The sequence below is a fragment of the Oncorhynchus gorbuscha genome, linkage group LG03 (assembly GCF_021184085.1).
Source record: "Oncorhynchus gorbuscha isolate QuinsamMale2020 ecotype Even-year linkage group LG03, OgorEven_v1.0, whole genome shotgun sequence".
In the NCBI taxonomy this organism is placed as follows: Eukaryota; Metazoa; Chordata; class Actinopteri; order Salmoniformes; family Salmonidae; genus Oncorhynchus; species Oncorhynchus gorbuscha.
In genome coordinates, this window is record NC_060175.1 from 37,922,077 (window position 1) to 37,946,656 (window position 24,580).

Genomic DNA, 24,580 nt, shown 5'->3' on the forward strand with positions numbered 1-24,580 from the left:
ATTAAATATATACTTCCCCTTAATGCAACTGCTGTGTCAGATTTCAAAAAAGCTTTATGGAAAAAGCACACCATGGAATAACCTGAGCACAGCGCTCAGAGACCAAAACAAGCAATACACATACCCGCCATGTTATGGAGTCAACAAAAGTCAGAAATAGCATTATAAATATTCACTTACCTTTGATGATCTTCATCAGAATGCACTCCCAGGAATCCCAGTTCCACAATAAATGTTAGTTTTGTTCGATAAAGTCCTTAATTTATGTCCAAATACCTCCTTTTTGTTTGTGTATTTAGTACAGTAATCCAAATGCGCAGGCACTAGGTCCAGACAAAGTCAAAAAAGTTATATTACAGTTCATAGAAACATGTCAAACGATGTATTTAATCAATCTTTAGGATGTTTTTATCATAAATCTTCAATAATGTTTTAACCGGAGAATTCCTTTGTCTTTAGAAATGAAAGGGAAAGGACACACACCTGACTGAGCACATGTCCTTCTGGCAGATCCTTGACTCAATCAGCTCTCATTCTCTCCCACTTCACAGTAGAAACCTGAAACAAGGTTCTAAAGACTGTTGACATCTAGTGGAAGCCTTAGGAAGTGCAATATGACCCCACATACACTGTATATTGGATAGGCTAAGACTTGAAAACCTACAAACCTCAGATTTCCCACTTCCTGGTTGGATTTTTTCTCCTGCCATATGAGTTCTGTTATACTCACAGACATCATTCAAACAGTTTTAGAAACTTCAGAGTGTTTTCTATCTAAATCGACTAATAATATGCATATCCTAGCATCTGGGCCTGTGTAGCAGGCAGTTTACTCTGGGCACACTTTTCATCCAGACGTGAAAATACTGCCCCCTACCCCAAAGAAGTTAACACTGATTAAACTGTGATCAAATTAACATGTTACATATTTCCATAAAGCTGATTATGATTGGTGTGTTTAACATTAAGCCCCTCCTTCTATCTGCAGGGATCATTATGATTGGTGTAATCATCGCATCCAGGAAGGTGGGCATCAACCCTGACAATGTGGCCACGCCCATCGCTGCCAGTCTGGGAGATCTGATCACCCTCTCACTGCTGGCTGGCATCAGCACAGGACTGTACAAGGAGCTGGGTACGCGCGCACACACGCACGCACACACACACAGACGGACACTTGAGATCACAGAACTAAATAGAACACATAGTACATGCTTGAGATACAGACACACTCAGACACACTTATCACTCACATACACACATCTCACCAACACCCACTCTGCGTTATACTTATCTGTCTCACCCCAGGGTGTGAGTGTGGCTGAGTATCTGAACGGCCTTTTCAGGCAGTAAAAGTCCCAATGGAAACACTTTAACTCGACCCTTCCTGGCTTGACACTAATAGAAGGGATCTTATTTTAATATAGGCCTACTTGAGGTTTGATTCCACCACTAACCTCACAGTGGTACGGAATGTGTGTATGTCTGAGTGTGTGACCCCACAACTATGCCATCTACTGTTAGTTCAGTGATAGTGTTTTCACTGTCAACAAACCCTGTGACATGTGATGCAGAATAACATGTTTTTCACACCACACCTCATTGACCTCACCATCACATATAAAAAGATGGAAACACTCATTTTGGAAGAGTAATAACACATTTCCTATTCACAAACAGCGTTGTGTACCATGCGTTGGTCCCGTTTTTATATTGAGCTGATGAAGTGTGTGTGTGTATAGCGTAACAAGGATGCTGACTCCTGTGTGTGTTTTCTTACAGAGTTTAACGACTATGCCAACCCGTTGGTGTGTGCTGTGTTTGTGGCGCTGACCCCTCTGTGGGTGCTGATCGCTCGGAGGATCCCCTCCACCAGAGAGGTGCTCTACTCAGGCTGGGAACCTGTCATCATTGCCATGGCAATCAGCAGGTGCAAGACCTATATCCCTCCTCTCTCTCACCTGTGTCTCACCTTCCTCTCATCTATGTCACTGTTCTCTTACCTGTCTCACCTTACTCTCATCTGAGTCACTCTTCTCCTACCTGTTTCACCTCTCTCTCATCTGTGTCTCTGTTCTCCTACCTGTTTCACCTCTCTCTCATCTGTGTCTCTGTTCTCCTATGTGTTTCACTTCCTCTCATCTGAGTCACTGTTCTCTTACCTGTCTCACCTTACTCTCATCTGAGTCACTCTTCTCCTACCTGTTTCACCTCTCTCTCATCTATGTCACTGTTCTCCTACCTGTTTCACCTCTCTCTCATCTATGTCACTGTTCTCCTACCTGTTTCACCTACCTCTCATCTGAGTCACTCTTCTCCTACCTGTTTCACCTCTCTCTCATCTGTGTCTCTGTTCTCCTACATGTTTCACTTCCTCTCATCTGAGTCACTGTTCTCCTACCTGTTTCACCTACCTCTCATCTCTCACCTGTGTCTGTCTTGTGTTTCACCTCCCTGCCTCTGTGCTCTCCTCAGTGTTGGGGGTCTGATCCTAGATAAGACTGTGTCCAACCCCAACTTCGCTGGCATGGCTGTCTTTACTCCTGTTATCAACGGTAAGACTCTCTCCTGGCACTGAATACTCTGCACACAACCACTGATACACAACCACTGATACAGTGAATTTGGAAAGTATTTAGACCCCTTGATTTTTTCCACATTTTGTTATGTTACATCCTTACTCTAAAATGTGTTTAAAAAAGAATAATCCTCATCAATCTACAGACAATACCCCATAATGACAATGCAAAAAAACGGTTTCTAGAATTTTTTTCAAAAGAAAAAAAAACTGATATGACATTTACATAAGTGTTCAGAACCTTTACTCAGTACTTTGTTGAAGCACCTTTGGCAGCGATTGCAGCCTCGAGTCTTCTTGGGTATGACGCTACATGCTTGGCACACCTGTATTTGGGGAGTTTCTCCTATTCTTCTCTGCAGATCCTCTCAAGCTCTGTCAGGTTAGATGGGGAGCTTCGCTGCACATGTATTTTCAGGTCTCTCCAGAGATGTTCGATCGGTTTCATGTCCGGGCTCTGGCTGGGCCACTCAAGGACATTCTGAAAATTGTCCAGAAGCCACTCCTGTGTTGTCTTGGCTGTGTGCTTAGGGTTGTTGTCCTGTTGAAGCTGAACCTTCCCCCCAGTCTGAGGTCCTTAGTGCTCTGGAGCAGGTTTTCATCAAGGATGTTTTTATTTGACCTTTATTTACTGTAACTAAGCAAGTCAGTTTTAAGAACAAATTCTTATGTAAAATGACGGACTACCAAAAGGCAAAAGCCTCCTGTGGGGATGGGGGCTGGGATTAAAAATAAATTAAATTAAAATATAGGACAAAACACACATCACTACAAGAGAGACAACACAACACTTCATAAAGAGAGACCTAAGACAACAACATAGCATGTTTTAGAGGTGTTCAGAACAAGGTTAAGGGCAGAGAAAGCTTGTTGGACACTAAAAAAGTTTTGTTGTAGAGCGTTTAACACAACATCCGGGGAGGGGCCAGCTGAGTATAAGACTGTATCATCTGCATATAAATGGATGAGAGAGTTTCCTACTGCCTGAGAAACGGGTTAAAAAGGTCAGAGATAGGCTTGTTACCTTTCACTTTGTCATTATGGGGTATTGTGTGTAGATTGATGAGGAAATGTTTTATTTAATCCATTTTTTAATAAGGCTCTAACGTAACAAAATGTGGAAAAAAATCAAGGGGTCTGAATACTTTCCCGAATGCACTGTACACTATGTCTGTCTCATATGTGTGCTGTATTGTGTGTATGCCAGGTGTGGGAGGTAACCTGGTAGCGGTGCAGGCCAGTAGAATCTCCACCTATCTGCACATGAATGGTATCCCCATGGGAGACCCTGACCCCAACCCCAGGAAATGCCCCACCCCCTGCACTTCCTTCTTTGGTTCCAGTGAGTATTGATTAGTTTCATAAAAAGGTACAATATTGACTGATATTGACTTAATTGATTTCTCTCTCTTTCCCAGATGTGAACTCTCGTTCAGCACGGGTGCTCTTCCTCCTGGTTGCTCCAGGTCACCTGGTCTTCCTCTACACCATCAACTCCATGCAGGGAGGACACACCACGCTAACATCCATCTTCATAGCCTTCTACATGGCTGCTGCATTACTGCAGGTACACACACACACTCACACCCCCACACACCTTAACCCCCCCCTCACCACTCACCCTCTCTGTCTCTAGGTGTTGATCCTGTTGTACCTGGCTGACTGGATGGTCCACTGGATGTGGAGTAGGGGGATGAACCCTGATAACTTCTCTATTCCTTACTTGACGGCCCTGGGAGATCTGCTGGGGACCGGCTTCCTGGCCCTCTGCTTCCATGTCCTCTGGCTCATTGGAGACAGAGACACTGACGTGGGAGACTGAACACACACCTGGACAGCATACATACATAGCATCAATTCGGGCCCACCGGAAACAACCTGAACAACTGAACTGTACAGTATCTCCCTCTGGACATCGGAACAACTGAATCACTTTCAGACCCAGACCTCAACCCTAACCCCTTGACCTCCAATCTCCCCCCAAACCCCTCCCCCTGGGTCACAGACTATGCCATTTGTTCTTTATTTGACTAAATAAGAGTTTTACTACTATTGTTTCTATTGTTATTATGATGACGATGATCATGATTATTATTGTTAATATTGAATTTGATAAGAATCTATATCTGTTTTACCATTGGGTGGGTGAATCCTCATTATTTTCAATGGGGACATTCTCCCTTGGGCCAGTCACATTGGCAGCATTTGTAAAGATGAGCTCAATCTTAAAGACTTGAAATGAAGACAGACAGACAGCAAAAAAAAACTCACACAAGCATAGAATGCTTAATCACCAAGTGCTATACGTATAAAGAGATGAATACATTTTTAAGGGACCCTTCCAATTTGCCTTGCCTTGAGAGTAGTGATTCAGTGAGGGCAGCTCCACAGGGGCCCGGACCAGAATGTAGAGACCTGAATCCGCTTAGGTAACAACCCCCCAACCCTGTTAAAGGATGACTGAACACTAACCTGAAAAGAAACAGGAAGATTTAAGTTGCCCTTAAGCACAGATCTAGAATCAGTTTACCCTCTCCAAATCCTAACCTTAACCATTGGGGAGGGATGAAAACATAACTGACCCTGTATCAGTGGTAAGAGGCAACCTCAACCTAGTCCATGGACATAGGTCCTGCCAGATGGTACAGTCAGGTGCTACATTATGTTTCATAGGTCACCACGGAGGTGCCAGATCGTACTGTCAGGTACCACATTATGTTTCATAGGTCACCAAGGAAGTGCCAGATTGTACGGACAGGTGCCACATTATGTTTCATAGGTCACCAAGGAGGTGCCAGATCGTACGGTCAGGTGCCACATTATGCTTCATAGGTCACCAAGAAGGTGCCAGATCATACGGTCAGGTGCCACATTATGTTTCATAGGTCACCAAGGAAGTGCCAGATCATACGGTCAGGTGCCACATTATGTTTCATAGGTCACCAAGGAGGTGCCAGATCATACGGTCAGGTGCCACATTATGTTTCATAGATCACCACCAAGGAGGTGCCAGACCGTACAGTCAGGTGCAACATTATGTTTCACACTCAGTTGGAGGGTTGTTTTTTAAAATGAAAGTCAACCCCAATTCTTGCCAACCATGTCCTTAGTGGTCCTTGAGGCCTCAATGCTCAATAGCAAGGTTTCAACACCTCCTTGTTGTCCCCTGAATCCTCCTAAAGGGCTACGATTGTGACATTTCTTTAATTACATTTGTTTCTTCTTTGTTTTCACACAAACACTTAGACATAAAGTGTTTGGGCTTCATTAGTTAGTGAGGAAAGACAGGATGTTGAGGGAGGAATTGTCAAACCAATATTGCCTGCTTAGGAATATCATGCAAACATCTCGCTCGCTCTTTCTGTCTCTCGCTCTCTCAAGCTTTTTCAAATGGTACAAACAACATCAGCGATCTTCTTGAGTTGAAGCAACTCAAGGCCTGTCCATGCTGACTACCACACTTCCTTAATGTCTGTTGTGCATTGTACATACACACTGTGCAGCTGACCTACAATATCTGCCACAGACGCCATGCTTGAAAATGGCTTCCTATCCTACCCACATTAACATACTGTCAGCATAGACACTCTAATTCTCGTAAGCAGCAGAGCCCAGCTTGATGGTGAAATGCATGTGTTATCATCTGATGCTTTGTTATCTGGTGTTCAATGTATATGTTGTTTTAAGGGGCCAGCAGAGTGCATGTGCAGGGCACATAACATGAATATTCAAAACGTGTGCATTATGAGTTAAGTTTCCTTCTCTTTAAAAGATAATGTATCCTTCTTAGGTTTGACACAATTTACAAAGTGGAAGTTGTGTCCGTTATTAGATGTATTCTTTAAGTTCATCATTTTTCTTAATCCTTCTGTGATCTTATGTGTTATAGAATGATTATGTCATGTTTCTGATTGAGAGCCCCAGTGGGGTTTAGTGTCACTGTTGGAAAGTACTGTAATATACACACACAGGCAACAGAGGGCAACATTGTCATATGAGTGAATATGAGACAGTGCTGATAGTGATAGAGGCTGTTCACTATTAGCTTCATCTAGGTTATAGAACCTGTATCCAAGATTCTAATGTAGAACCTGCGTTTTGTAGATTCTAGAATTTGTATTTTCTTGATTCTAGAATCTGTGTCCATGACAGAATTACATACCTTCTGGATTGTAGAGCCTGTATCCAAAATTATATTCTAAAACCTGTATTCTTGAGGCGGAACCCTGGATCTAGAACCTGGGTTCTCTCTGCTGTCTTACTGAACCTGTGCCAGCGTTCTGCCCCAGTACGGATAAGAGGTTGTGAATACTTCTTCATGGGAAGGAATGCTTTTTCTATTTATTTTTAGATGCACACAAAGTAAATTGTATATACTATATTTATTCTATAAATAAGGTGTTTATTTTTCATTTAATTTTGTCTCGGTTCTGTCGCTGTTTTTGTAATTGTTTCTCATTTTATTTTTTTGTTCATCCTTTTTTGGGTTGTATCCAGCCAGTAGAGCTTCAGCGCTGCCGCGGTAGATTAGCGCCTAGGCTAACAAACAACAGTGTGGGTGCCTAATATCTGATGAACCTCACACACCTTACATCCCCTGCCCTCGGGCAGGGACCCAAACATAGAAGGCCTTAACCTATCAGGAACCAAGCTCAACACATCGTAAGAATCTCTCTAATTAGCTTTTATTAATAACTGACATACCTTGATTTGATGTTGTAATGTAATGAATGAATAAATAGTCTATGAGAGAGGCTGCATGGTTGCAATGGCTGCAGTGTTTGGGAATCACTAAGGCCAGAACCTTCAATTGAGAACATAAATGAATAGATGGATATTGTAAACAGAAGGCTCTGACTAGAACAGACTAGTGGTCAGACAACACAGGGGTATAACGGATGGAAAATTTCTCAATAACCACATTCCTCAAACCTCACCTCCCAGACACACACACACACACACACAACTAGCACAAAATGTCCATACATATATATTGGTTACACACACAAACACACACGCATACACTTTATTTGGAACTGTGTGCTCCCCCTGCTGTCCCCCTCTGTAACCCTGTAACTGTAGTGGGGTTCACAATCTGCAGGACTTTATAAATTGCTGGAAATAAAGGACTATATTATTTTGTACCACTCTTCTGTATTGCTGTAGTCTTCTGTGAGTCACTCTGTGTGTGATTGTATGGGGGGCTATACCTGAATTAAGAGAACCTAAGAGCTGGACGTCAAATATGTGTGTGTGTGTCAGGTGCGGTTATGCCTTTCTGAGGATACAATGTATCATGGATATGGGGCCTTGCTCAGATATCATACAAAGGTCAGAGTAGCTTTATACCTCTCTCTTTCGCTGACACACTCACGTTTGGTGCTTTCAGCTGTTTCTCAAACAAAGACACACACATTCACCCTGAGTCCTGGTTCTCACAGTCATATGAGATAGAAACGTCTGAGCTCTGAGCTCATATTGAGCACTAAGTACAATGTAGCAGCTGAATGTTGTGAAGACACCTGTTGTGAGTCCCTATAATCAACCACAGTAGATATGCATTTGTATAGAGAATAAAAACACATAGTATACTACTATATGCACATTTTATGAGGTTTTATTAATAAATGTATTAATTGTCCTCTACAATAACTGCAATAATTAGAATGTTACATGTTTATAAATCAGGTCTCCCGGGTCCCTCATGTGAAAAGATGTGTCATCTCAATGAGATTTGATAAATAATGAATAGAGTATAAAGTACTGTACCTGATGTAGAGTAAGCAGTGTATCTAAGGTACAATCAGAAGACATACATACACAGTCATCACACTAGTGTGCTCCTCTACAAAGCTTTAAACTAAACTAACAAAATATGTCAAATGACACAGAAAGACAAAAAACATAATACATAGCTAATCAAACTTGTCCCATTAGTATAAATATGAATATATAAATGTGCATAAATAATCATGATTGTGTCATAAGTGCCATGTTAGTAACAAACACAACAGAATAGATATACAGATGTGAAAGTCTAAATCTGCTGTGTACATATAGCAGTACACAGACAGAGACTGTTATAGCCGCAGAGCAACAGAGATGAACCTGTAGTATCTTCCTCTCATATACACAGTCATAGCTAGGCCTACTCCTGAGGAAGTGGTATATGCCGAAGACGATGTCGATTAAAGCAGCCCCCCGTACCTCTCTGATTCAGAGGGGTTGGGTTAAATGTGGAAGACACATTTCAGTTGAATGCATCCCGTTGGACAACTGACGAGGTACCCCCCTTTACCTTTCCCTTTATAAGAGGACGTGGTATACAAGAGGACGTGGTATACAAGAGGACGTGGTATACAAGAGGACGTGGTATTGTAGCATAATCAGAAGGAGGTTTAGGAGTGTACTGTACCTGTAAACCAGTTATGTAGTGTTCATGGAGGGGAGTTGGGGAGAAGAGAGGGTTGTGTGTTGCCTAAACAGATGAGCAGGGGGGTTGGCGGTGCTTGAGGGTCTCTGGCTTGTAGACACAGATACCCGTGCCTCTCCACCTACACCGCCACCTCCCCCCACCACTCCTACCCCATCTCGCAGCAGCTCATTGGACGAAAGCTGGGCACAGAAGGAATTGACCACCTGCAGCACATGGGATGGGCTATGTCCACTCTTTCTGCAGACATCCAGAGTGTCCATCAGCATCTTCCCCAGAGACCTATGAGAGACACCCTGCCCAGAGAGGATGAGAGAGAAATGTCAGGGTGGGAAAGGCTTGACTCATACACAGGTCTTTACACACACTATACCACTAGGTGGCACTACAAAACTAGAAAGGCTGGTATAACAAACAATCAGAATGTTCCGAGGACTTGTGTGTTTACTGTTCTTGCTTGTGTATACAGTATATGTGTACCTTGATGTGTAGCTGCAGTAGCAGTGTTAGTGTGTCTGTCAGTTTCTCCTCCAAGAGTGACAGACGTACTCTCTCGGTCTCCACCATCTGAACCTCCAACCTCAACCCCTCCACCTCCTCATGCCTCTGACAGTGAGCGTGTGCGCGAGAGAGAGAGAGAGCGAGAGTGAGAGCGAGAGAATGGTAATATTGTAAATCTCCAAAGTAAGCTTTGGCAGTATATGTACATGTTGACAACATGCAAATAAAGCAAATTGAATGGAAATGAATTGAGAGAGAGAGAGAAAAAGCAGAAGTCAGTCAATGAAGAAATAATATTTACACAATAAAAAAAATGGATAGTGAGCTGTGCCAGACAGGCTTCCATTAGTCTGCTTGAATAGAGCTACAACAGTATTAGTTGTATCTAAAGTACTCTCACAGACACCATCTGCTAAATACTTCAGATATGGTAAACAAGGAAATGTATCTATAACTGCCTCCCACTGGCTACTAGTTCTCTACATGTTCCAGGATCAATTCCAAGTCTTACTTTTTTTCTTTCTCTTTGGAGGGAGCTAAATAAAAATGGAATTGGCCCTAAGAACCCCTCTAGTTCTCTCTCACCTTCTCTAACTCGGTCTCCCTCTCCTCCTGATAAGTGTGACCTCTGCGACCCCACCCCCTGGGGATCATGAGGAGGTCATTGCCATGGAGATTGTTCTGGTTGTCAAGGAGGAGGTTCTGGGAGAGTAGCAAGTGGTGGGCTGTTGTATTCTGACACCTGGAGAGAAGAAGAGAGTCAGCTACAGGTGTGTGTGTGTGTGTGTGTGTGTGTGTGTGTGTGTGTGTGTGTGTGTGTGTGTGTGTGTGTGTGTGTGTGTGTGTGTGTGTGTGTGTGTGTGTGTGTGTGTGTGTGTGTGTGTGTGTGTGTGTGTGTGTGTGTGTGCGTGCGTGCGTGCGTGCGTGCGTGCGTGTGTGTGTGTTGCACTCACCCTTTACCACAGTTGTGCAGTCTGTTGATGAGCCTTTTCACCTCCAAAAGGCAGCACTGTCCTTCCTCCCTCTCCTCCTTCCTCTCCCTCTCTTCCTCTTCCTCGTCCGAGGCAGCTTTCCCCTCCACCGCTCGCTGGAGGCAGGTGTCGTCCATGGGCTCTCGAGGCGGTGAGGCGTGGCTTCCTCTGCAGGTGCACTGTGATCTGAGAGGTCAAAGGTTAGGCACAGTATGAGTCAAATCAAATCCAAGTTTATTTGTCACATGCACAGAATACAACAGGTGTAGTAGACCTTACAGTGAAATGCTTACTTACAGGCTCTAACCAATAGTGTGAAAGAAAAAGGGGTGTGTGTGTGTGTGTGTGTGTGTGTGTGTGTGTGTGTGTGTGTGTGTGTGTGTGTGTGTGTGTGTGTGTGTGTGTGTGTGTGTGTGTGTGTGTGTGTGTGTGTGTGTGTGTGTGTGTAGGTAAGTAAAAAAATAAAACAACAGTGAAAAGACATTTGAAAATAACAGTAGCATGGCTATATACAGACACTGGTTAGTCAGTCTGATTGAGGTAGTATGTACATGTAGATATGGTTAAAGTGACTATGCATATATGATAAACAGAGAGTAGCAGTAGTGTAAAAGAGGGGTTGGCGGGTGGTGGGTGGCGGGACACAATGCAGATAGTCCAGGTAGCCAATGTGCGGGAGCACTGGTTGGTTCGGGCCAATTGAGGTAGTATGTACATGAATGTATAGTTAAAGTGACTATGCTTATATGATAAACAGAGAGTAGCAGCAATGTAAAAGAGGGGTTGGGGGGGCACACAATGCAAATAGTCCGGGTAACCATTTGGTTACCTGTTCAGGAGTCTTATGGCTTGGGGGTAAAAACTGTTGAGAAGCCTTTTTGTCCTAGACTTGGCACTCCGGTACCGCGTAGAGACAACAGTCTGTGACTGGGGTGGCTGGTGTATTTACATTTACATACATTTACATTTAAGTCATTTAGCAGACGCTCTTATCCAGAGCGACTTACAAATTGGTGCATTCACCTTATGACATCCAGTGGAACAGTCACTTTACAATAGTGCATCTAAATCTTAAAGGGGGGTGAGAGGGATTACTTATCCTATCCTAGGTATTCCTTAAAGAGGTGGGGTTTCAGGTGTCTCCGGAAGGTGGTGATTGACTCCGCTGTCCTGGTATTTGACCATTTTCAGGGCCTTCCTCTGACACCGCCTGGTGTAGAGGTCCTGGATGGCAGGCAGCTTAGCCCCAGTGATGTACTTGCCGTATGCACTACCCTCTGTAGTGCCTTGCGGTCGGAGGCCGAGCAGTTGCCGAACAGGCAGTGATGCAACCGGTCAGGATGCTCTCAACGTTGCAGCTGTAGAACCTTTTGAGGATCTCAGGACCCTTTTTAGTTTCCTGAAGGGGAATAGGCTTTGTCGTGCCCTCTTCACGACAGTCACTATGTTTTTGCACGTTCATGTATGTGTGTGTTGCTGGTGAGTGTGTACACTACAGTAGTAAAGGTCTCTTATGTTTCGTGGTGAGAGCATTACAGCTTCACACTGTCAGCCAAGCTGTTAAACCATTGCAGATACCACTACCAGAGGGCCAATGACTTACCCCACTAATGACTACCTTACATTTCAACAGTCATAAATGTGTCCTCAATTAATAATACTTTAACCACGTTTATGTGGTTAATATACTGTATCAGCAGTGTAGAGGACAGAAGCTATGCCGGGTTGTTGCTATGTTGTTGCTGTTGGTGATATAGAGTTCAATATTAACCAAACATAATCCCATTTATTCAGCCCCCTATGTGCCAGTGTGGTGGACCTCCAGGCCTAGACTTGGGGACGGGGGTGTTGTATAATCTACCTGTACTCTTGAATGTCTGTTTCCAGCTGTGTGACTCTGCTCTGGAGCTGAGGGACGTTCTGAGCCTGTTTCTGGATCAGTCTCACCTTCTTGAGACCTTCTCTGAGAGCCTCTCTCGCCTCTTCTGTTCTCCGCCTGTCAATCAGTCAGTCAACAAACCAATCAACCAACCATTCCATTAATCAATCAACCAATCAACAAAAAACTCAGTCAACCAAAACCAACCTGATCTCAGCATTCTCCTGCCGTAGGCGAGACTCCACCCCCTCCAGCCTACGAGCCTCACCATATGCCCAGCCAAGCTCCTCCTCCAGCCGCTGGTTGAACCTGATTGCCTCCTCCAGCTGTCCGTCACGTGAGGAGCGAATCAGCTGCAGCTCCCTGAGGATAGGGTCTTTGGAGCCACGTCTCCCTGCTACCCTCTCTTCCCCCACCCCGCACCCTCGGCCCTGGAGATTTGGGATCCCTTCTTTTGGGGGGTTAGGTGCACCCCTCTCGCGTCCCTGGGCATTTGAAATTGGTATGTTTGAGGGTGTATGTGTGTTTGAAGTCACTACATTGGAGTGGTGCATGGTAAGCCTGTGTCGTCGTAATGCAACTTCCAGAGCCAGGCAGCGAGCATCGCTGCCCTGTAGAGCAGAGCGCAGGTCCTCAACCAGCTCCCTCAGAGCCACACACTCGGTTTCTGTCTGGCCTAGAGGTGGGAGAGATGAGGATTGTCCACATGAGGGATCCTTCCTAATGAGTGAGCTCAGCAGACAGTGTAGCAATTGAGGGGTGAGGGCAGCTGGAGCACAGCAGTTTGAACCTGCAACCATAACAGTTCAGACATTTTAGAGTCCTGTTCATATGCTATAGCCAATTGCTTACCTGTTTTATGATGTAGTTCTGATGAACCCATTTCACGGTTGTGCGCTTTGGGCGCGGGCCTCCTCCCGGTTTGTTCTCTTGTGAGGTCGAAACTGACACATTTCCGTCGCCTGACCCGCGGCCACCGAAGCCGGATCTCGCGCTCAATGTGCTCGGTCTCCTCTGTAACTGGGAGGCGCATGACCCCAGTTGCATCGCGCTCTCGGACGCGGAAATAACCGCATAGCCGCGAATGGAAGTCCCTAAAGGCCAGCTCGCGAGGGAGCCCCGAGCAAATACCTTGACCCTCCTCATCATCTCCCTCCTCTTCCTTCTCTCCATCCCTTGTCTCACTTTCCTCTCCGGTAAGCCCCAGCACTGAGCAAAGCACAGTGAAATCCTCTGCCGAGACCACGTCGTCTAGTTTGGGGTAAACCAAGTGGTGAAACACCTCCTGGAGGTACTGGTCAATCCCCGTGGCCAGGACCACTATTTCGTTCTCCACGCCGGGGTCGGGGCAGTGATGGTGGGCCAGAGCGCTCCGCAGCCACTCGCTCTGCCGCGCAGCCCTTGGAGAGGACTGGAAAGATGGCGTCGCTACTGTACCTCTTGAGCGCTTCATGGTGGGGACGAGGTGTTTTGCCACCTAATTATATGATAAAATAATTCCCTACCCAACACCGCTAAAACATGTCCCGGGGCGCGAGGAGAGAACCTGTTCATCCAAATTGTAATACAGTGCTTTCCCAGTTCATTCACTTAGAGCGAGAGATCCCAAACCTCCCACTAAAACGTAGGTATATATCTAATAAGATTAAAATACACCATCGACCTCACGTAGCACTTATAATGCTCTGACGTTTCGTCGTATATTAGATCTTTAGCATCCAAGTCGTGTCTTCACATTGCGTGAAGACGTCTATCTCCCTCAACAGCAAAGTGTGTGTGTTGTGTTGTGCACGCCAGGACTCGGACGGTGAAATCCTTCCAGACACGATTAGGCTCCACCCGCGCAGAGCTAACTGTGTGTGAATACTGTATGTGTGTCTGTGTGTAGGCGCATTGGCGTCATGCACCCAGCAATTTGAGGGGACACAAAGTAGGTGTCCTTCCTTAAAGTTGAGATTCTTTCTTTTTTCAAACACCTGAAACCGCTTTTTTTCTGCAATTAGAGCTATACTCATTAGGCTTAATTCTATAGAGAAAATATATATATATATGTTGACTGGTACTAATAATATATATATATATATATATTATTAGTACCAGTCAACATTTTGGACACACCTACTCATTCAAGGGTTTTTCATTATTTTACTATTTTCTACATTGTAGAATATTAGTGAAGACATCAAAACTATAACACAAATGGACTTTTCCCAAATAGGGCTGTCTTCTGTATACCACCCCTGCCTTGTCACGGCACAACTGATTGGCTCAAACGCATTAAGAAGGAAAGAAATTCCACAAATTAACTTTTAACAAGGCACATTGAAATGCATTCTAGGTGACCTACTGTACTCATGAAGCTGGTTGAGAGAATGCCAAGAGTGTGCAAAGCTGTCATCAAGGCAAAGGGTGGCTACTTTGAAGAATCTCAAATATACCATTTATTTTGATTTGTTTAACACATTTTTGGTTGCTACATAATTCCATGTGTGTTATTTCATAGTTTTGATGTCTTCACTATTATTCTACAACGTAGAAAATAGTAAAAATAAAGAAAGCCCTTGAATGAGCAGATGTGTCCAAACCTTTGACTGGTACTGTATATGTATATTTTTCTGCATGTCTAAATATACCTCTTGAGTTGTCTGTATCCTCCTGACTGATGGTTCTTATTAAATCAATTAAATGTGCTTCCCTGCATCTCTGCTAAAATCTTTGTAAAAGCTTCTTAGTATCTACTTATGAGGTTGGGAGATTGGGAACCTATCTGGGCTAAAACCAACTTCATAAAATTGCGAGGTGGCTAGTAGTATTACAGAGAAACAACAACAACATTTTTAAACAGGAAAAATCTGAGGGGGCATGAGCCCCTGTGCCCCCTATGGGCATGATGTGCATGTGTGATGTGTATTGGATAACAGACCTGGATCTTATAGTGTCCTGTTCACTAAATGTGTGACACACAGAGATGGTGTCCCTCCGTTCAAAGAAAGAGAATAGAGCTAATTGAGTCATGAGGTTTTTTGTTTCAGTGCTACAACCTGTGTATTCGTCACTTCTACTCAGGGTGCGACAATCTGACAGGTCACCTGATAACCAAACACATCAGAGAGACACATGCCAACACTCACTGTCACCCAATCAACACACACACACACACACACACACACACACACACACACACACACACACACACACACACACACACACACACACACACACACACACACACACACACACACACACACACACACACACACACACACACACACACACACACACACACACACACACACACACACTTTCAGCTAAACTTAGCACGTTCTTTCAGCTAAACGTAAGACACACATTCTCCCACTCCCAGTGAATCCCAGAGGACACCAAGCACCTCTGAGCGGAAATACCTTTCCTCACCCTCATGTCTACTCATCACATACCTGACAGCTACAACATGCATGTGCATGAGTGCACACACACACATACACACACACACACACACACTCACTCACACAACCTACTCTAATTTCAGCCTTAATGTGTTTGCTGCAACATCCTACCTATGGAATGAACCTTACCAGGAAAAAATCCCTATTGTGCTAGGGTCATAAGATAAGAGAGGCACACCTTACACACACACGAACACACCGGCTGTAACTAATATACAAGTCTGTGAGAGGTGAGTCACCTGGCTGCGGTAAAGTCATTCATTGTTCCTTGACTCAGCGACACTTGCTTTGTCTTTACTTCTAAAAGTATGGAGTTCCTTTTCTACAGCTCAATTTCAGTTTCAGATTCAATGTGACGTTAGACACGCTTTGATCATATTTGTTTTATATTTTTCGGCTTTGTAAAGGAAGTTGAAGTTGAATATGGGTTTATTAAGAGTCTGGAGTCAGTTATAGCAAATCCATCCTGTTGATCTTTTTATAGGAATTAGCCTAGTGGTTAAGCGCATTGGGCCAGTAAACTGAAAGGTCACTGGTTCAAATCCCTGAGCCAACTAGGTGAACAATCTGTTGATGTGCCCTTGAACAAGGTACGTGACCCTAATTGGATAAGAATGTCTGCTAAATGACTGAAATATGGAGTTGTTTCTGTTTTGTGACCTCCCTTCAGTGATCAGGACATCTGTCCATCCGCCTGGCTTGTTTACTGTGGTGTTGTTTACTGTTGTTGTGTCTGGCAGGCCATCTAGTGGGTGATGTCAGAGGTCTGGTCAGGGCTACAGTGGCCTACATCTACAGTATTACATCCCCTGATAATCACAGACACTCTGCTATCTGGCATCTCAGAGAGAGGAACACACACACACATAGACATAGACCATCACACACCCACCCATGTTCAAATACACACACACACCAACTCAAGCACACACTCACACGAAGACAAGATAAACGGATGACCTATTTTATACGGACAAGTGAAGACATGCAGTAGCTCCATCTACCTTTCTCTGTCTAACTCCATCCCTCAGTCTGAGAGCTAAGTGAGATCACAGATCTGCAAGTAAAATCACTATTGGATCCAATGGCAGCTAACATGGTTAATCATGGTTAATCAGTTCGTGACTTAGTTTGGTAGAATTACAGTGCAATGCATGTCCGATCATGAGAGTTGTCCGGTGAAAGAAAGAAAGAAAGAAAAAATAAATAAAGGGGTAAAGAAAAAAAGAAAGAAAAAAGAAAGAAAGAGGCAAGTGGAAAAAAGAGAGAGTGAAGAAGGAGGGAAGTGTCCCATAGTGCTAGTGAAGGAGATTCAGCCAGTAATTCCCAGTCTCAGGGCTCTTTCTGAGAAGATAATCACATTACTGTACAGGGATGGGCTACAGTTCAGAACACAGACACTCCCCCACACACACACACCCAAATGCATGTACGCAAACACGCACGCACGCACGCACACACGCACGCACACACACACACACACACACACACACACACACACACACACACACACACACACACACACACACACACAAACAAATAAACACACGTACACACACACATTCAAACACATGCACCATGCCACCCACATTGAAGGGCAAACCCCCTTCAGCCTGTTAACCATTACCTGTCAGAGAGAAGCTGGGGTTTAAACCTGTTGACTCCCAGCTGTCACTCATACTGTACCAGGCCAGTGGTCCCAAGCTCCTCCCCTTAGCCCCCACCCCATCAGTGTTGGTAGACATGAAAGGATCCCCCAGCCTGGACACACACACACACACACACACACACACACACACACACACACACACACACACACACACACACACACACACACACACACACACACACACACACACACACACACACACGTCTCTCCCCCTGCAGGACCCAGAGCCTGCAGGCTAATTTGTAGCTGATGTGTTGCTGGGGAAGCACAGCTTTGTCCAACCCAGTGGAGAGTAACAGTCCATTCAGGCCTGCAGTGGCTCTAAGCCCTCACCACACAGCTGCTGTCTGTTTAAGGTGAAAAGGCCTGGGCTGCAAATGAAAGGACGGAAGACAAATGAAGAGGTAATAATGGAGGAAGGGGTGGAGGAGAGGGAGTAGAAGAAGGGGGGCATGGGGTGTGTGTGTGTGTGTGTTTGAAGAGCAGAATATGGAGGCTGTAGGTGGATGTGGCCTGTTATTCACCTTTAAGGGATGGAGTTAAGGTAAGGGTTAACAGTACAGAGCTCGCTAGCTGCTAGTCCTAAAAAATGGAAATGAGTTAGCCATGGCTCGTCGGTCAAAGCCTGCAGGGAAATAAATGTTTTTTTTTGTATGGTTTTTGGAAAAACGCCCAAAATAAGGTCTGAGGTTAACACAGGCTTAGGGAATCTTATAAAAGTGTTGTTCTATGAGATAATATCAGTCAGTTAACATGACCTTAATGAAATATGAAGCCTTCATGTGCTTTATGTACTTGTTTTGATGTCATAAATGCTTCAAAATTCACTGGTAGAGATGACCTCATAAATTAGAACAAAATGTACTGTATAAGATCTCCTAAACCTGTGTATACCACAGACCTTATTTTCGGCGTTTATCAAACAACCCTCCAAAAATCCCATTCATTTCTCCATAGGCTTTGAACACCAAGCCATGGCGGAGTTAGCCTCCATTAGTGCTTACAAAAAGATGCCATTACTATTGCTGTCTATTAAATGGGTTTGAGTTAAGTCTTTGTGCTCACTACCATATGGCCCACTGAGTTCAACAATAGTTCAAGATATGCACAAACACTCACGTGGTCACTTACCCAGCCCCCCCCCACACACACACACACACACACACACACAAACGCAAACGCACCTACACAATCCCAGGCTCCCTCCCGCGACCACATGCTTATTATTTTATTATTAGTTGTTACAATGACCCTATAGCTGCCCTCCCACTCCCCTCTCTCCCCCTCCCTCAGTCAGAGCCCCTATATCTGTGCACTGACCCAAACCTAGGAGAGTGCCAATGCCCAAACACACACACACACATCCCAACACACATCCTAATACACACACTCACTCCAGGACGCCAACCGCAATCTGATGCCCTCCGTGTTTCAGCAAACTGTGTCATGTCAAGGTCGGAGATTCTTACACAGTATGTTGAAGGTGTGTGTGAGAGGGAACTTGTTGATTGTGTCCCTTCTGCCCTAACGACACTGTCACGTCCTGACCTTAGGGAACCTTTTATTTCTCTATTTTGGTTAGGTCAGGGTGTGACTATGGTGGGTAGTCTAGTTTTCTATTTCTATGTTGGCCTGGTATGGTTCCCAATCAGTGGCAGCAGTCTACCGTTGTCTCTGATTGGGGATCATATTTAGGCAGCCTTTTCCCACCTGTTTGTGGGATCTTGATTTTGTATTGTTGCTTGTTAGCCCTACACAGCTGCACGTTCATCTTCCACGCTGCACCTTGGTCCAATCCTTCCAATAACGAACGTTACAGACACACTCTGGAACTTTAGCGACTTCTAAGCATTTTTCAAAACTCCCACTGTGGACTGGGTGTGTTAATGTGTTGTTCATACATGCATAATCTACCGTATGAGCAGAATTATTGTCTTACCTCAATTAACCACAAAATCCTACATTTTAAAGCAACTGTTTTTCTGGAAGCTGTCCTATGCCATTTTTCCTACATTTTCCCATAAGGGCCAGCCCCCTAGCAATTTGAGTTCAACCAATGAGCTTCAGCCCCTCACCATTTGAGTGACAGCTAGCAAGAGGCACATGATGCACAGACAGCAGAGAGCGAGAACAATAACAATGACGTGGTGCTGAAATCTTGATATAATGTATGTGATGTAGTACCAATTTCCAGGGACCACTTTTGGCTCGTGAGTGCTACTTTCAGAACTACAAGCTAAAAAGTATACAAAGCACCGGAGAATGTCTTTAACTTGCTTCCTTTCCTTGTCCATCTAGATCACTGATCCTGTATTGGGACTCTCTCCTATAGGAGCGGCCTTAAATCAGCACATGTGGCATGCGAGAGTCATGAGACTGGGACTGAACTGAATGAAGCTCATAAATGTCATTACACTTAAATCACTGAAACCAACAAGAAAACAAAGGGAGGGGTAAAGGGGGGTAAGAAAGGGAAAGAGAGGGAGATGGAGATTAAGCAGTGCAGGTTGGGTTGGAGCCCTTCTGAAGCAGAGTGTGTGGGTGAGGTGGGATCCCCATTCTGGCAGGTTCGGGATAGATAGGAGAAAAGTAAATGAGACAGACAGAAAGAAAAGGGAGGAAGAAGTTAGTTCAAGTTGAAATGGCAGAGTGTGTTAAAGAAGAGTAAGAAAGAGAGTTGGGGAGAGAGCGCATGGGCTATCCATGGGGTAAGAGGGAGGGTACAGGACATAAAGGCATACAGAGGAACTAGTGAAAAGGGGTCCCTATAAAAGTCCGGAGCTCTGTAAGGTCCAGATGGCCAACATAGCTTGGCAGATGCTTTGTATAACATTAGCATGCCTTGATACACAATAGGACAGACTTATAACATGTTTACAGACACAATGTTTGTTTTAAAGTGTTGTATTGTGTAAAGATTTGTTGATTGGCTATGCATTAGACATATATTTGTCTGCATTGTCATACCCAGCTCAGATATGACTGTATGTGCAGTTAGTTTGCCTTTACCCTGTAAACCTGGATATTTCAGTCTGGTGACCTATTAGCAGTGGCTACAGTGTCTTAAAACAATGTCCCAACATTCTAATAAGCCACTTCCTTTATAAGCAGGGGTTTCATGCACCACCAAAACTTGAGGGGCCACAAAGTATGTGAGGATATCTGGGCAACTAGCTCTCACAGTCTCATGTCAGAATTAGACATTCATCCATGTTTCTCAAACATCACATTTTAAAGTTGTTGCAAACGTCAAATGTTGAAGTGTTTAAGGTTAAGTTTAGGCAATAACTCTGAAAACTTAAGGTTGGGCATTAACTCTGAATGATTACAGTAAGGGTTAAGGTTTGGGACAGGGTTAAAACAAAAATCTCAAAAACTGGATTTGAACTTTGGTTTCAGAGGCAGAGGCAGAGGCAGATCCTTATCCCCATCCACGTCCACAATGCCCTAGTAAAACCGAAACCTACTTGAAGGTAACAGCGTTCACTGTTGCCCCTAGTGCCCGGTTTCCACATCATCTCCCAACGTCCTCAGACATGGATGGACGTCAAATACTGACTTGTATCACGGGTGATCTGGCTGGGCTGGGGGGATGGTCTGGATGGGTGCTACTGTAAATATGTGTAAAAAAAAAGCTACAAGATATATTCTAGATATAGGACAGAGACACTTCAAAATCTTATTTTCCTTTTTGTGACTGTCTTTTTTGACATTTATGAATGTGTTATTCTATTGCGTGTAGTAGTTAAGGCCAAATTCAATATTTTATTTTTAAAAAAAATGTTTATATACAGTACCAGTCAAAAGTTTGGACACACCTACTTATTCAAGGGTTTTTCTTTATTTTCTACATTGTAGACTAATAGTGAAACATCAAAACTATAACACATATGGAATCGTGTAGTAACCAAAAAAAGAGTGAGATTCTTCAAAGTAGCCACCCTTTGCCTTGATGACAGCTTTGCACACTCTTGGCATTCTCTCAACCAGCTTCATGAGGTAGTCACCTGGAATGCGTTTCAATTAACAGGTGTGCCTTGTTAAAAGTTCATTTGTGGAATTTATTTGTTTCTTAATGCATTTGAGCCTATCAGTTGTGTTGTGACAAGGTAGTATACAGATCAAGTTCATATTATGGCAAGAACAGATCAAATAAGCAAAGAGAAACAACAGTCCATCATTACTATAAGACATGAAGAACAGTCAATGCGGAAAAAGCCAAAAACTTTGAACGTTTCTTCAAGTGCAGTCACAAAAACCATTAAGCATTATGATGAAACTAGCTCTCATGAGGACCACCACAGGAAAGGAAGACCCAGAGTTACCTCTGCTGCAGAGGATAAGTTCATTAGAGTTACCAGCCTCATAAATTTGCAGCCTAAATAAATGGTTCACAAAGTTCAAGTAACAGACACATCTCAAAATCAACTGGTCAGAGGAGACTGCGTGAATAAGGCATTCATAGTCGCATTGCTACAAAGAAACCACTACTAAAGGACACCAATAAGAAAATACTTGCTTGGGCAAAGAAACATGAGCAATGGACATTAGACTAGTGGCAATCTGTCCTTTGGTTTGACGAGTCCAAATGTGAGATTTTTTGGTACCGTGTCTTAGTGAGATCCCGAGTAGGTGAACGGATTATCTCCGTGAAGTTCCCAAGTGAAGCATGGAGGAGGAGGTGCTTTGCTGATGACACTCCCTGATTAATTTAGAATTCAAGGCACACTTAACCAGTATGGCTACCACAGCATTCTGCAGCTATACGCCATCCAATCTGGTTTGCGCTTAGTGGGACTATTATTTGATTTTCAACAGGACAATGACCCAACACACCTACAGGCTGTGTAAGGGCTATTTGACCAACAAGGAGATTGATGGAGTGCTGCATCAGATGACCTGGCCTCCACAATCACCCGACCTCAACCCAATCGAGATGGTTTGAGATGAGTTGGACCACAGAGTGAAGGAAAATCAGCCAACAAGTGCTCAGCATATGTGAGAACTCCTTCAAGACCATTGGAAAAGCATTCCAGGTGAAGCTGGTTGAGAGCAGTGATGGAAAAAGTACCTATTTTTCATACTTGAGTAAAAGTAAAGATATTCTAATAGAAAATGACTCAAGTAAAACATTACTTGAGTAAATGTCTAAAAGTATTTGGCTGAATATACTTAAGTATCAAAAATAAAATATAAAATAATTTCACATTTCTTATATTAAGCAAACCAGATGCCACCATTTTATTTTTTATTTTCCGATAGCCAGGGGCACACTCCAACATTCAGACATAATTTACAAATGAAGCATTTGTGTTTAATGAGTCTGACAGATCAGAGGCAATAGGGATGACTGGGGATGTTCGCTTGATAAGTGTGCCAAGCATTCAAAATGTAACGAGTACTTTTGGGTGTCAAGGAAAATGTATGGAGTAAAAAGTACAATATTTTCTTTAGGAATGTAGTGAAGTAAAAGTAAAGTACAGCTACACAAAAACCTACTTAAGTAGTACTTTGAAGTATTTGTACTTAAGTACTTTACACCACTTGTTGAAAAAATGCCAAGAGTGTGCAAAGCTGTCATCAAGGAAAAGGGTGGCTACTTTTAAGAATCTCAAATATAAGATATATTTAGATTTGGTTACTACTAAATATATACTTTTCTGGTTACTACATGATTCCATATGTGTTATTTAATCGTTTTGATGTCTTCACTATTATTCTACAATGTAGAAAATAGTAAAAAATAAAGGAAAACCCTTTTGACTGGTACTGTATGTATATTTTTTTATACCAAAGGGGTCCTAAAATTCTGAATCAAAGAGCTAAGTTACATATAATATGACCTTAAAACAATTCCATATGTCAGCTTAGAACCCCCCCCCCACCCCTCATCGATTTTCAGCATACATATTGCGCTGTCTGTATTCTCCTGATTGTTGATTCATTTTTTAAAGGAACTAAATATGCTTCTCTGCATCTCTGCTGTCACGAACCGGCTCGTAACCCGACAACGCAGAGATCAAGGAATGACAAAAATATATTTATTAACTAAACTATATACAATTAACAATGGTGTGTGTGTAGTTAGTAATCCGTAGTGCAAGTGAGTGGATGCGTGCATAGATGGTGAGGGGTGTTGAGAGGTGCAAAATACCACAACCAAAAATACATTGTGTCTACGTGGAGAGAGTCTCCTCAATGAATGGGGTAAAGGTGTATTTATCCCTCACCTGGGCTCTGGTGTGTCCCATTTCGCTGACAACCTTCGTGGCTCTGCCCACCGACATCCTATTAAGGAAAACAGCAAAGAGAAAGAATTCGGCAGACAGAGTGGGTGGGTCGTCACACTGCTAAAATCTGGGTAAAAGATTGAATGGAATGTGAATCTAATTCACTATATTTAGTTATTGCTTGCATTTCTAAAGTCTAAGATAGTAAGACAAGTTAGCTACTCTAACTTGATTAATAGCCTAAAATGGCTTCTTGGTAGCTAGTTTTGAGGTTGGGAACCTATCTGGGCTGGCTAAATTCATAAAATTGCTAGGCGGCCAGTAGTATTACAGAGAAGCAACAACTAAAATTATTATTATTATTTAAACAGGACAGAGCTGAGGTGTTACGTGCCTCTGTGGCCCCTATAGGCATGGTGCCTCTGTTTACAAGGACTGCATCAAGGCATTTCCAAGAAAATGTATTTTCTCAAACATCATATTTATTGTACTCACAAAGTGTCCAACTTTGTCACACAGGTCCTTTGTTAGTAAGTGGTTATACCGTATCCTGTTGTTTATACTGTTTGGATTTATAAAATTGGATTTGCTGTTTAGTTCATCCTTTTTACCATAATAATTGTTGTGCCTTTTGGAGATTGTTTGCCATCATTAACACTTACCAACAAAGGAACTGTGACAAACCTAGACATTTTCTGATAAATAAATATGAGGTTTGACTCAACCAATAAGTTACATGTCATGCTTTTTCGTGGAAACGCATTGAAACAGTCCTTGTAAAGGTGTGTAAAGGAAGTGGTCTATTAGTATGTTGGAGACATTATTTGACGCCACTACGAAAGTTGAAAACTGTATCTTAAGGCATCTTTCTAG

General features: G+C 43.3%; 2 protein-coding genes across 3 annotated transcripts in view; one reads left to right on the top strand and one right to left on the bottom strand.

Annotated features, from left to right (window-relative positions):
• Positions 1-7,727, top strand: part of LOC124031345 (solute carrier family 41 member 1-like) — a 43,215-nt gene extending 35,488 nt beyond the window's left edge. Inside the window, exons 6-11 of the mRNA XM_046342448.1 lie at positions 989-1,135; positions 1,783-1,930; positions 2,476-2,555; positions 3,786-3,920; positions 3,997-4,145; positions 4,215-7,727. Coding sequence (XP_046198404.1) covers positions 989-1,135; positions 1,783-1,930; positions 2,476-2,555; positions 3,786-3,920; positions 3,997-4,145; positions 4,215-4,400 — 845 coding nt within the window. The 3' untranslated portion in view covers positions 4,401-7,727. The remainder of the gene's footprint in view (positions 1-988; positions 1,136-1,782; positions 1,931-2,475; positions 2,556-3,785; positions 3,921-3,996; positions 4,146-4,214) is intronic.
• A 452-nt stretch (positions 7,728-8,179) lies between these two features.
• si:ch211-112f3.4 (EF-hand and coiled-coil domain-containing protein 1) lies at positions 8,180-14,186 on the bottom strand. Of its 2 annotated transcripts, none has more exons than XM_046342447.1 (7): positions 13,215-14,182; positions 12,570-13,038; positions 12,345-12,479; positions 10,466-10,669; positions 10,098-10,254; positions 9,492-9,617; positions 8,180-9,307 (listed from the first exon to the last, which is right to left on the bottom strand). In XM_046342447.1, the coding sequence occupies exons 1-7, from the start codon at positions 13,813-13,815 to the stop codon at positions 9,005-9,007; spliced, it is 1,995 nt and encodes a 664-aa protein (XP_046198403.1). In that variant the 5' UTR covers positions 13,816-14,182; the 3' UTR covers positions 8,180-9,004. The 2 variants fall into 2 exon arrangements, 1 of the variants encoding a protein (XP_046198403.1); XR_006838112.1 differs by having other exon boundaries at positions 9,165-9,307; positions 9,492-9,700; positions 13,215-14,186.
• Positions 14,187-24,580: the final 10,394 nt, after the last annotated feature.